The sequence below is a fragment of the Cetorhinus maximus genome, chromosome 13 (assembly GCF_964194155.1).
Source record: "Cetorhinus maximus chromosome 13, sCetMax3.hap1.1, whole genome shotgun sequence".
NCBI classification, from domain to species: Eukaryota; Metazoa; Chordata; class Chondrichthyes; order Lamniformes; family Cetorhinidae; genus Cetorhinus; species Cetorhinus maximus.
Window position 1 is genome coordinate 92,718,112 of NC_135891.1, and position 13,967 is coordinate 92,732,078.

Genomic DNA, 13,967 nt, shown 5'->3' on the forward strand with positions numbered 1-13,967 from the left:
GAAGGGTCATGTGGAATCGAAACATTAACTCTGTTTCTCTCTCCACAGATGCTGCTAGACCTGCTGAGTTTTTCCAGCATTTTCTGCTTTTGTTTCAGGTTTCCAGCATCTGCAGTATTTTGCTTTTCCCTATTTTTATACTCCATTCCCTTTGAAATAAAGGCCAACATTCCATTTGCCTTCCCAATTACCTGCTGAACTTGTACACTAACTTTTTGTGATTCATGCACGAGGACCCCCAAATCCCTTTGTGCTGCAGCTTTCCGCAGTCTTTCTCCATTTAAATAATATTCAGCTCCTCTATTCTCCCTGCCAAAGTGCATAACCTCACATTTTCCCACATTATATTCCATCTGCCAAGTTTTGCCCACTCATTTAACCTGTCTTTATCCCTCTGTAGACTCTTTGTGTCATCCTCACCACTTGCCTTCCTACCTATTTTTGTGTCATTCACAAACTTGGCGATAGTACATTCACTTCCCTCATCCAAGCCATTAATATATATTGTAAATAATTGTGGCCCCAGCACTGATCCTTGGGGCACTTCACTAGTTACAGGTTGCCAAGCTGAAAATGCCCCCCTTATCTAAACTCTCTGTCTTCTATTAGTTAGCCAATCCTCTAACCATGCTAATATACTACCCCCAACACCACTGGCTCTTACCTTATTAAGTAACCTTACATGCAGTACCTTATCGAACGCCTTTTGGAAATCCAAATATATTACACCTACTGGTTCCCCTTTATCTATCCTGCTTGTTACCTCCTCAAAGAATTCAAATAAATTTGTCAGGCATGATTTCCCCTTCATGAAACCATGCTGACTCTGCTTGATTATATTATGCATTTCTAAATGCTCTGCTATTACATCCTTTATAATAGACTCTTAACATTTTCCCAATGACAGATGTTAAGCTAACTGGGCTATAGTTACCTGTTTTTTGTCTCTCTCCATTTTTGAATAAGGGTGTTATATTGGCAGTTGTTGAATCTTCTGGGGCTTTTCCAGGATCTAAGGATTCTTGGAAGATTACTGCCAGTGCATCCACTATCTCTGTAGCTACTTTCTTTAATATCCTAGGATCCAACCCATCAGGTCCAGGGGACTTATTGGCCTTTAGCCCCATTAGTTTCCCTAGTACTTTTTCTCTAGTGATAGTTATTTTATTTATTTCCTCTCCACTTTTGCCCCTTGATTATTTAGTATTTTTGGAACACAATCAGTATCTTCTACAGTGAAGACTGATACAAAGTATTTATTCAACTCCTCTGCCATTTCTCATTATTATTTCCCCTGCCTCATTTTCTAAGAGGTCTGTGTTCACTTTGATCTCTCTCTTCCTTTGTATACATTTCAAGAAGCTCTTACTGCCCACTTTTATATTACTTGCTAGTTTACCCTCAAAGTTTATTTTCTCTCTTTATTATTTTTTTGGTCATCTTTTGTTGGTTTTTAAAACTTTCCCAATCCTCTGGCTTACCACTAATCTTTGCCACATTATATGTTTTTCTTTCAATTTGATACTATCCTTAACTTCCTTGGTTAACCATGGTTGGTTTATCCCCTTCCTAGAATCCTTCTTCCTTACTGGGATATATCTTTGTTGTGAGTCATGGACTATTTTCTTAAATGTCTGCCATTGTTCATCAACCGTCTTTTCTGCCAAGCTCTTTTCCCGGTCCACTCCAGCCAACTCTGCCCTCATTCTTTTATTATTACCCTTATTTAAGTTTAGTACAGTTATTTCTGACCCAAGTTTCTTACTCTCAAACTGAATGCTAAATTGTACCATCTTATGGTCACTGTTTCCTAGGGGATCTTTTACTCTGAGATCATTTATTAAACCTGCCTCATGACACATTACCAGATCCTGTATTACAAGATAGCTGCATTAACTGTGTGTTTGAATCAGTTGCCTGACTGAACCATTTATTTTCTATAACTCACTGTTTCCTGACGTTTCCACTGCAAAGTTTGAGGCAGCACAATCATGGTGACTTATTAGATCTGTGGAAAGCCTGTGAGGCCAGATCTTTTGTAAGAAAGCTCATAAGTTAAATCAAAGTCATGAGTTATTGAAGGTCAAGGCATGTGAGATAGTCTCTGTACTCTGCTAATACAATATCTAGATATTTTACAAAGATAAAGAGTTTATTGCTTAATTCTAATTACTTATAAATCACAAAACAACTCCTTACATATCACAAAGCCTAACCATCCGTTTTTATCAGAGACTAAATGTGGCACTGATTAGTTAATGTCAGATTGATTAATTAGACTAGATGTGGCATTGATCCATTAAAGATCAGCTATTAATGAGACTGAATGCAGAAATCATCCATTGTCAGTTTGAGCTCACCTGTGCAATTGCCCCCACTTCTATCCAGCTCATAGCCATCATCACAAACACAGCGGAACATTCCGGGTAGGTTCTGGCAAGTGCCAAAAACACAAATGTTCTGGAAGGTGCACTCATCAATATCTGAAGAAAACACAAAGGGGTATTATGGAACATTGCAAGGCAAGGTCTGACGCATCCATTATGCACTGAGTCACATCAAAGAAAGCAGCAGGTGTCTTAGGCACACAGGACCCCTGAAAACAATCAGCATTATTTATCAACAGATGTGCTCAGAAAACTATTGCCAACAAATTCTTGGACTGATTACAGTGGATCAACATTGTTAGGTATCTCCAGATAAAAGATTAAAACTATTAGCGAGAGAAACAGGAACTATGGCAAACATCTCGTCAGTCATCAGCATCCTCAGTTTCTATTACAAGTGGGTATCTATTAATCTGACAAGTATCTGTCAAGTTCAATAATCAGGTCTGTACAATCACTGAACAAACAAAGAGAAGGCCAAAGCCAGCCGGTGAAAGAGCCCAAGTTACTGCCAAGATGTGGTGAGTCTGCTTCTGACCATCTGCGCTACTGAATGTTACTAATGTTGTGAGTAGTGACTGAATATTCACTAGAATGTGAATGTCTTGTGGCTTCCTGAAGAAGCCTTTCTTACAACCTTACCTTGGCATGCCTTGCTATCCTCGGTTGGTGTGAATCCCATTTCACATTCACAGCGGTATCCTCCAGGAGCATTCAGACACTGCCCGTTCTCACACAGATTCACGTTTTCTGCACACTCGTCCACATCTGCACAGAAAAACAGGTCAGTAGAACAGAGTGAACAACAGCGGTACAGTCCATACTCCAGGGGCTTCCTTCTGACACTTCCTCCAGGTTACTTGGCTAATAGGAGGGTGTCAGTATGTACAGGGAAACACTCAGGTAGACACAGGGTAATACCCTGTAAGTTACAGAAAATCCTCCCTCATCCTCCCTGCTATAACTTTGTTATTCATTTTCTACTTTAACCCGCAGATGAGGGGGAATACTCGGCAAGTTATTTCTATGGCCTGGAAGTCATACTGATCAATTTATTGATTTATATTACTGGAGTCCCAATGTTGGAGGATCCTCTCCATTTATATTGACTCAGCTTCATGAACACTGTGGACCAGGATCCACAGCTTCAATGAGAACACAAAGTCAGTTACCAGTGAAATTCCATAAAAAATGTGATGTTTCAATTCTAACTGGACTAGATAGCTGGAAAATCGCCATACAGAGGGGTGATAGAAAACTACTGGGACACAAATGGTTCACTTCTGCCTCTAGTTTATGGGTCTCTTCTTTGCAACCTGCTTAAAGACAGATTGTTTTAGGGTGGTATTGTCTTCTATCGAGTCAATAGTGTTGATTAGCAGACGAATGGATATGCAAAATGAGTACAGAGCACATTTCTGTGTTAGAAGCAGTGGCATAATCTAAGCAAGACAGCCCTAACATAGACAAGATTTGTCAAACACCACGGGTGGCAAATGGCATGTCTTTGTGGTACCTGTTATGGTATTTACTGCTTTTTGTTTGAGTCGAATACAATGTCTCTATCTCCTAGACTGATTTTTGAAAAGCCAAGACTTTGCAGGATCAGACACTTCATACCAAGGACAGAATTTTTCCTTCGTCGGGCGGGCATGTGCCCGACCCGAACGGGAGTGAAATATTGCGCGATGTTGGGCGAGCATCCCGACATCATTGCACACTCTTGCGACATTTCACTCGGCGAGTGCACGCGAGAGGCAGCAACGCACCTATCGACAATTAAGAGGCCTATTAAGGCCCTTAATCAATTAATTAAATTGAATTTTTCGCTCCCCGTCCAGCTGTTTGGTTGGCGTGTGGGCAAATAAGCCAGATAGCCTTTGCATTTTTAATGTAGCCTCATCCACAGGTGGGATGAGGTTTCGGATAGTAAATAAAAAAAATAAAAATTTTTAAAACTCATTTTTAGCATGTCCCTGCTCATGTGACAGAGTCACATGAGGGGACATGTTTTCCTTATTTTTGAAATCCTTATTTTTAATGTTAAAAAGCTTCAGCTCCCTGGGGCAGCTCTGTGCCTTCAGGGAGCTTTCACTTGGCGCACTCACGCCCATGCGCAGACTTCAGCTCTCGCCTCCTCGCCCCCTCCACCCTGCCTCCGCCACCCCAGCAGCGCTGAGTGTTTCAGCGTGAGTTTCACGCTGGCTGGCTGTTAATTGGCCAGACAGCGTGAAATCGCAGTCGGGGCCCGATCGCGGGTGGTGGACTGTTGCGCAGCCGCTCCCAGGCCTGCCCGATGAGGTAAAAATTCTGCCCCAATTCTCTGCTTTATGGGTAAGCCACCTACATATTTGCAAACTGAGTTGTGCGTTAGAGAATGGGGAGCTACTCCTTTTCAATAGCGTCTGCAAAAAGCCAGTCAAACAAACTCAATTGATTTGCCTGTCCGTTTAACCCTTTGTTACTAGGATTGACAAACAATTGCTTGCTTCTGCAGGTGACTCTACTTGAATACCCCTGGTTGCTAAATTGAGTTGTGAAATGCACTCATCATTGGCTGGGCAGGAAAAACAAAGCACCTGGGTAAGCCTGAATCACAGCCCCACATCTCTGATAACCAGACTGAGCCTGCCAAGAGATGGGAAAAGTCTGGCAGTACCACTGCCTGGAAAGATTGAGGGGGGTTGGGGGGGGGGCGGTGGAGAAACGGGGGAGAATTCCCCTTGAGGTGGTTCCTACAACTTCTGGTGACATCAGTATTAGTGCAGATTGTTTGGAAGTTAAAGGGTCACAAGGCCCTAAAGACAGCACCAGAGACAAGAGCAGGTAAAATAGACCCAAAGTCACATAAACGATGCCTCATTTTAGCAACTGGTCACCAGACTCAGCAACAGTCCCACACTTTCAGAGCATGGAGCAGCGCAATATCCCAGACCAGCTGCAAGCAGTTCAGCTTGCTTCTTTTTCACCTTCTTGCTGAGACTTGTTACCTGAGCAACTGAAGCCATCACCACTGAAACCATCCTTACAGGCACAGCGATATGAGCCTGGTGTGTTCATGCAGTTGGCACTGGGATTGCACTGGTGCTCCTCGGTGGCACACTCATCCAGATCTGCAATGGAAAAATCAAATCAAAGGTCATCGTAAGTCAAATGCCAAGAACACACAAATCCCTCATTCCATGAGGCTTTACCCAGCAACCAACTAACGGTAAGAGCCAGAACTTTCTTGTTCCTCAGCACTTCACCGGCGGTGTCTTAATCTCAATCGAGTGCCTCGGTTACAATATAACAGAGAGGAATAGCTGTTGAATATGTTAATGCCCCACAATGTTATAGTCACTGCAACATTTTAAGCTTCAGGTTTTATTTTTATATGTTCAGATTCAAATAAATTAAATAAAGTGTGAATATTTATTGGCACCCTGGCTTATCTTCCCTCTTTGCAGCTTCAGGGCGCTGAGGCCAATTGTTCCATCCCAACCACTGAGACAGGCTGTGATTGGGTAACAGCACAGCCTGGGTATGGCACCTGAGGCCTTTGTGGCCTCATGCTACACAGTTACACTGGAGAAATGGGAGAGGGGGCAACTTCATGAATGAGCAGCAGCAAATCTCCAGTGAGGTTGGGAGGGTGGGGCTGGTGAGAGGGTGTGGGGCAAGGAGAGCCATCCATTGTAACGATCACAGGGGGTTCACACAGATGTGATATGATGATGTGACTTATGTGATTATGCCCTTTAAGTAAGCAAATCAAAAAACAGGCTCACCAAACTCTAACCCATTAAACACCAGCCCTTTAATCACAAAGTCACAGGTACTTCATGCACAGTTAACTTGGGTAACAGACTGTAATTATGATTAAGCTGGCATAGATTTAACTGTTAGACTCCTTAAATTCAGCTCTTTGTGAAGGTAAAAGCAGCATCCCATTCACCCCCTTAAACATTTACTCCCTCTACCACCAGTGCACCATGGCAGCAGTGTACACCATCTATATGAGGCACTGCAGCAACTTGCCAATACATCTTCAATAGCACCTCCCAAACCACTACCTCTACCACCTGGAAGAACAAGGGCAGCAGGCACATGGGACCACCACCATCTGTAAGTTCCCCTCCAAGTCATACATCAACCTGACTTGGAAAGCCTTGCTTGAAGAAAGTGCTAAGACAGAATCTCTCCGATTTCATTTTCTCCTTCTTGTTGAAAATTAAGTTGGTTTCCCCAAATTAACTGAAGAAAACCCGAATGCATTGATACACTCACCGATACACTCAAGTCCATCTCCAATCCATCCATCACGACACTTGCACTTGAAGCTCCCTGGCACATTTACACAAGAGGCGTGCATGTCACAGTTGTGAGCTCCAATTTCACACTCGTCAATATCTGAAAAAGTGGAAGAAGCTTTGAGTGGCAAAACTTTAATGGTGCTTACAGGCCAGGAACATTCCAACTATAGAATCACCCAAAATAACAAATTTACCTCAGAGAATGAAGGATTAATCTGCCATATTTTGTACAGATTAATTTGCTTTAATGACAAAATATTCCAGGATGCATTAGTGTTGTTGGAAGTTCTGGTACAGATTAGACAATGTTAAAAAAAAATTCTGAGTAAAATCCTGATTCATTACTTTTTCTATATTAAGCGCTGATCTCATTTTTTTTTAATATGATACAACTCTTAGGTGTGCTAAGGTCAGGGAAATCACCCAATGTGCTGCAAATTGGCGCAATGTGATCAGTCAATGGAACGAGTGCTGTAAGACTGGGCACAAGGCTCACTGGAAATTTAAAACCATAGAATTTTATAACTTACTTGTGTCTGTCTGGCTCTTTGCTAGGGCGATCCAAAATCTGATCCCACTGCTCCACCCTCTCCCTCTCATCCTGGATTTTCCTTTGCTCCAAATAGCTATTCATTTTCCACTTAAAAGATTTGATGGTCTCTGCCTCAACTAATTCTGGTGGATCATCCCGAAACATTCTACCTGAAGACACTTTTCTAACCACCCAGTTATTGACAATTTAAGATTAATGACTGCTTATTACCGACCTTTCCAACAGATGAATTAGTATTTCCCTGTTCACCTTATGAGAAACACTTTAGAATTTTACAAATCTGTATTAACTCTCCTTGTAGCTTTGTTTGTTCTATTGGAAATAATCCCAACATCTCAAGTACCTCCTTATATCTATAGATTTCCAACCCTGGCATCATTGTTGTGAATGCTACACTCTCTATGACTTCAATGTCCTTTCAATCGTGGATGTCCAAAAAGAAAGTCTTCCATTTATACAGCGCCTTTCACTAGCTCAGATTTTCGGAAGCACTATACAGCCAATGAAGCACTTTGAAGTCTAGGGCGGAATTTTACGGCCCTGTCGCGGTGGGGACGGGGATGTAAAATGCGGTGAGCTGTTCAAAAGTCCATTGACTTCGGCGGGACTGGAAAATCCTGCCAGTGGGAGGGGCCGTAAAATTCCACCTGTAGTCACAGATGTAATGTAGGAAACATGGATAGAGGGAAGTAAGGTAAAAGGCCAGGAACAACCTGTCTCATTTGGATGCTTACATTGGGCTTGCATCAACTTTAAGCTTATTCCTTGAGAAAGCTCTGGAAATCCCATGTCAGCATAGTAGGGGTGTTCGTCTGAGTGCACCCCAGGAAAAGGGGAACTCTCGCCTCTGGTCTCAACCTAACTGTTAGTGAGCATAAACTACTTCTAATTAGGCCCTAAGTCAAGGATTTCACTCCGATAGGCCCCAGGATGGCCGGTGTAGGAAGTGAAAAAGTGAGAGGTTGGGGCTCAGGTACACTGCCGGGGCAGAGGTAGGGGCGCTTATATCAGCCTGGCACTTTCTCATGGGATAAAGCAGAATTTAGGAGAAAGAAAGAGTGAGGGAGACAAGGAGCTCAATTTTAACTCTGGATAAGTGAATGAGTTTTGAGTAAGTTAAAATCAGGGCTAAGGAGTTTCAAGGTTTCAGGTCCTGGGAAAGAGTAAGTTGAGGAGGAGAGGCTGTGGCGAGCCTTGATTTCGACACAGTGAGGATGTAGGAAGGGGCGAGAGTATGCAGGGCAGCATGTTGCTGGTTTAAACAGAATAAAATTTGGCCACTTTAAACTAACTTGGAAAGATTTATAATGCTTGCATTGAACTCTGAACAAAGCCTTTGATTTGATTGCAGAGCACAGATTGGGCTTGAACATCAGTGGAAAGTCTGCAAGAGAACAAAGTGAAGAGTTAAAGTTCCCACCTGTGCACCCTGTTGTTCCTTTCTTCACAAAGTATCCCAGCTGGCAATGGCAGATAAAAGAGCCTTTGGTGTTCTCACAGTCACCATGGAGACAGATGTTAGGGTTCAGGTCACACTCGTTAACATCTGGAAGGAAAGTTCAAAATGAAAGATTTTTTTCCACATTAAGTAACGAAATTGGAGCAGGCCAGAAGTTATTAGAAGTCACAGGTTCGCAGGTTGAATCTGTGCTGGTACTGAGGGGGTAGCAGCTTAAGTTCAAATATTGTGCTTTGCAATTTCAATTGGTTACAGATGAGTCATACACTAGCTGTTTTCAATCTGTTTTGCAACAACTGCACGGCAAACACCATTGGGTTCATCCTTCCCCCGTTCACCACTGGCTCTGTCCCTCCCCCAGCTCACCTCTATCTTTATCCATCCCTCCCACTCACCTCTATCTCTGTCACTCTCCCTACTCATCACTGGCTCCATCCCTCTGCCTCACTCACCTCTGTCTCCATCCCTCCCCTCATTCACCACTGACTCTGTCCCTCCCCCCACTCATCACTGACTCCATCCTTCTTCACAGTCACCACTGACTCTTTCACCTCCCATAAACTGCCATTGCATCCTCCTCCCACATGACTTGTGTCTGCCCCTGCTTCGCATGAATCACTTTGCCTTTTCCTCCCTTCTTATGCATGTAGGAGACACTAAAACCCCATCAGTTTCATGATGGGCCTTGAGGCCTTGTGTAAAAATAAACTTTGCTCCAGCCTAGCCTCCATCTGTAGTGAGCAACATGCTGTCAATTGCTGTGGTCCACATCATGTGACCTGCCCTGGATTACTGTTACCTGGGAACTGGGCCTTAAATGGAAGGAAGAGTGACAACATCATTAAAATCATTAAAAAAGTCAATAATTCTGAAATATTCTCCTGTTATCTCTAAACGCAGATGGCACTATTCTTGATGTATATGTGGCTGCTGCTAATCATGTAAAGCTTTAACAAAGCTAATGGACTTCAGCTCTCACCTAGACAGGTCCTCATGTCCATGGAAGCCATAAACCCATCATAGCAGAGGCATCGATACTCCCCAGGGATGTTGGTACACTGTCCGCCCTCACAAATATCAGGATTCTCCTCACATTCATCAATATCTGAACAAATAAAAATCGATAGGTCACCAAAAATGTTCAACTTTACACCAATTTCTTCCACTTAGATCTCAATTTTTGTAATCCTTTAACCTCTGTCTGACCTGTGTTGGTCAGGGAATGTCTACACATCACAATCTGTTCCAGTGAGCGGAGGGGGTGCTGCTGTAAGGAACTGATTATACCTTATCCAAGAACGGTAGCCCCATCCACCATGAAGTATTTCATTTATTGCTTTGTCTGATAAAAGTACAGCAGCAGAAACAGCCAAGTTCCACCCGTCGCCAAGCATAAGAACATAGGTCAGAAAGTTGCCGTCGGCGTGTGGGGGCGGGCTCGACACACCGAGGTGCAAAATGACGCGCGATGACGTCTGGCGTGCGTCCTGACGTCATCGCGCGTCATTTAGATATTTTGTTCGGCGGGCTCAATGATGAGGTCCAACCTTAAGCGGCCTTCGCGTTTTTCAGGAAACCTCATCCACGGGCGGGATGACGTTTCCTGAAGGTTTAATAAAATCAATGAATAAATTTTGCTAAATTGACAAACATACCCCAGCCATGGGGGGCCACGTCTAAATAATTTTTCTCTTTCTTTATTAAAAAATTTCAATATGTACTTAATCTCCCTGAGGCAGCTCCGTGCCTCAGGGAGATTGCTGTGCTCTTTCGCACGCATGCGCGAAAGAGTGCAGGCCCCGATTCTCCCTCCTCTCCCCGCCCGCGCAGGTGGCGCTGGGCCCTATGGAACATGTTTTATGCTGGATGAGCCTTAATTGGCCCGCCCACGTAAAATGGCAGTGCGCAGCCGATCGCGGGCAGCAATCTGGTCCGCGCCCACCCCCACCTACTCCTTCCCGACATAGATAAGTTTCTCATAGGAACAGGAGAAGGTCATTAAGCTCCTCGTGCCTGTTGAGCCATTCAATAGGATCGTGTTTGATCTGTACCTAACTCCTTATACATACCTTTGCCCCATATCCCTCAACAGGTTTGGTTTAAGTAACAGGATTCAAAGACAATAGCTCAACTCTTTAGAAACATAAACTGTTGAGTCATCAGTCGACAAATGAGGTTTCAAGTCTGGACTTTTAAAAATTCATTCATAGGATGTGAGCGTTGCTGGAAAAGACAACATTTGTTGCCCATTCCTAACTGCCCTTGAGGAGCTGGTGGTGAGCATCCTTCTTGAACGGTTGCAGTTCATCTAGTGCAAGTACACCCACAGTGCGGTTAGGGAGTGAGTTCCAGGATTTTGACCCAATGACAGTGAAGGAACAGCGACATAGTTCCAACTCAGGATGGTGTGGGGCTTGGAGGGGAACTTGTCAGGTGGTGGTGTTCCCATGCATCTGCTGCTCTTGTCTTTCTAGGTTTGGAAGGTGCTGTCGAAGGAGCCTTGGTGAGTCTTGTAGATTGTACACACTGCTGCCATTGGCATCAGTAGTGGAGGGATTGAATGTTTAAGGTAGTGGATGAGGAGCTGATCAAGTGCCTGCTTTGTCCTAGATGGTGTCAAGCTTCTTGAATGGCTTTGGAGATGCACTCATCCAGGAAAACATAAGAACATAGGAGCAGGAGTAGGCCATTCGGCCTGTGGAGCCTGCTCTCCCATTCAATTAGATCATGGCTGATCATCTACCTCAATGCCACTATCCCCATATCCCTTGATGTCATTAGGTTTCAGAAATCTATCAATTTCTGTCTTGAACATGCTCAATGGTTGAGGTTCCACAGCCTTCAGGGTAGAGAATTAGAGAATTCTAAAGATTCGCCAACCTCTAAGTGAAGTAATTCCTCCTGCCCTTTATTCTGAGACTGTGTCCCCTGGTTCTAAACTCATCAGCCAAGGGAAATATCCTATCTACATCTACCCTGTCATGCCCTGTAAGAATTTTGCAACTTTCAACCTCTCATTCTTCGAAAGTCTGGAGAATACAGGCCGAGTTTCCACAATCTCTCCTCAGGCGGCAATCCCACCATCCCAGGCATTAGTCTGGTGAGCCTCCATTGCACTACCTCTATATCCTTCCTAAGGAGATCAAAACTGTACACAATACTCCAGGTGAGGTCTCACCAAGGTTCTACACAATTGCAGCAAAACATCCTTACTCCTGAGCTCAAATAGCCTTATGATGAAGGTTAACATACCATTTGCCTTCCAAATTGCTTGCTGCACCTGCCTGTTAGCTTTTACTGACTCATGAACAAGGACACCCAAGGTCCCTTTGGACATTGACACTTCCCAACCTTGTATCATTTAAGAAACACTCTGCCTTGTAGAGCAGAGTAATGTAGAGTATTCAATCAGACTCCTGACCTGTGCCTTGTAGATGGTGGGCAGGCTTTGGTGAGTAAAGAGGTGGATTTCTCACCACAGTTTTCAAAGCCTCTGACTTGCTTTAATATAGCCATGGTATTTATATGGCTGGCCCTGTTCAGTTTCTGGTGAATAGTAACTCCCACTGATGGCAATACCATTGAATGTCAAGGGAAGATGTTTAGATTCTCTTTTGTTGGAGATGGTCATTGCCTGGCATTTGTGTGATGTGAATGTTATTTATCACTTATCAGCCCAAACCTGAATGTTGTCCAGGTCTTGCCGCATGTGGGCATAAACTGTTTCAGTATCTGAGGATAAAGATACTGAACACTGTGGAATCATCAGCGAACATCCCCACTTCTGACCTTATGATGGAGGGAACGTCGTTGATGAAGCAGCTGAAGATGGTTGGGCCTAGGACACTACCCTGAGAAACTCTTGCTTCTGGGGCTGAGATGATTAGCCTCCAACAACCACAACCATGTTCCTTTGTGCTAGGTATGACTCCAACTGATGGAGCATTTTCCCCTGATTTCCCTTGACATCAATTTTATGAGGGCTCCTTAATGTCATGTTCAGTCATATGCTACCTGATGGGCAGTCACTCCTACCACACCACTGGCATGTAGCTCTTTTTTACATGTTTGGACCAAGCTGTAATGAGGTCTGGAGCCCTGATGAAACCCAAACTGAGCATTGGTGTGCAGGTTACTGCTGAGCAAGTGCTGCTGGATAGCACCGTCATTGACAACTTCCATCGCTCTTCTGATGATCGAGAGTGGTCTGGTGGGGTGGTAATTGGCCAGGTTGGATTTGTCCTGCTTTTTGCATACAGGACATACCTGGGCGATTTTCCACATTGGCGGGTAGATGCCAGTGTCGTAGCTGTACTGGTACAGCTTGTCTGGGGGTGCAGCTCGTTCTGGAGCACCAGTCTTAAGTACTACTGTCAGGATCCATGGCCTTTGCTATATCCAATTTGATCAATGTTTCTTGATATCATGTGAAATAAAATGAAATGGTTGAGGACTGGCATCTGTGATATTGGGGACCCCAGGAGGAGGTCGGGATGGATCATCCATTTGGTATTTCCGTCTGAAGATGGTTGAAAATGCTTGAAAAGGCCTTGCTTTTGCACTGATATGCTGGGTTCCTCCTCTGGTTAATTGACCACCTCCATTCATGACAGAGGCAGAACAGCAGAGCTTTGATCTGATCTGTTAGTTGTGGGACCGCATAACTCTGTCTATTGCACATTGCTTATGTTGTTTAGCATGCATGTGATCCTGTGTTGTAGCTTCAACAGGTTGACACCTCATTTTTAGGTATGCTGCTCCTGACATGTTCCTTGACTCCTCATTGAACCAGCGTTGATCACCTGTCTGGTTGGTAATGGTTGAGTGAGGGGTATGCTGGCCCCTGAGATTAGATTGTGGTTGAATATAACTCTGATGGCCCTCAATGCCTAATGGATGCTCAGTTATAATGGGAGTCGTAAACCAATCAGAAATAAAGGTAACATTGTACACAGCTTGGAAACAGCATCAGGCTCGATATTCAAGTCTGTTGGTATCACCATGACAGTTTACTGTACTGCAGGACACAGTCAGTTTTAAGAGTCCCATGCTGCCTACCTGCACATGTCCTCTTATCGGGCATCAGCGCGTAGCCCTCACTGCAGCTGCACTCGTAGCTTCCCTCTGAGTTTGTGCAGTGTGTGTCACATCCCCCGTTCATGATCGTACATTCATCAATATCTGAAATAGGAAAAAGTCAACTGATGGTTGGGACTTTGTGTAGCACAAACACACTTTATTAATCTCACAGGGCATCAGTGAAAAACAAAATG

At 43.9% G+C, this 13,967-nt stretch overlaps 1 protein-coding gene across 2 annotated transcripts in view; it reads right to left on the bottom strand.

Moving 5' to 3' along the window:
* The window catches only part of fbn3 (fibrillin 3), a 225,098-nt gene that overhangs the window by 70,130 nt on the left and 141,001 nt on the right, over positions 1–13,967 (bottom strand). For both annotated transcript variants that reach the window (XM_078555790.1, XM_078555789.1), the window contains 7 exons: positions 13,753–13,875; positions 9,674–9,799; positions 8,656–8,781; positions 6,657–6,779; positions 5,378–5,500; positions 3,030–3,155; positions 2,361–2,483 (listed from right to left, as the gene is read on the bottom strand). In XM_078555790.1, the coding sequence (XP_078411916.1) occupies positions 2,361–2,483; positions 3,030–3,155; positions 5,378–5,500; positions 6,657–6,779; positions 8,656–8,781; positions 9,674–9,799; positions 13,753–13,875 (870 nt within the window). The remainder of the gene's footprint in view (positions 1–2,360; positions 2,484–3,029; positions 3,156–5,377; positions 5,501–6,656; positions 6,780–8,655; positions 8,782–9,673; positions 9,800–13,752; positions 13,876–13,967) is intronic.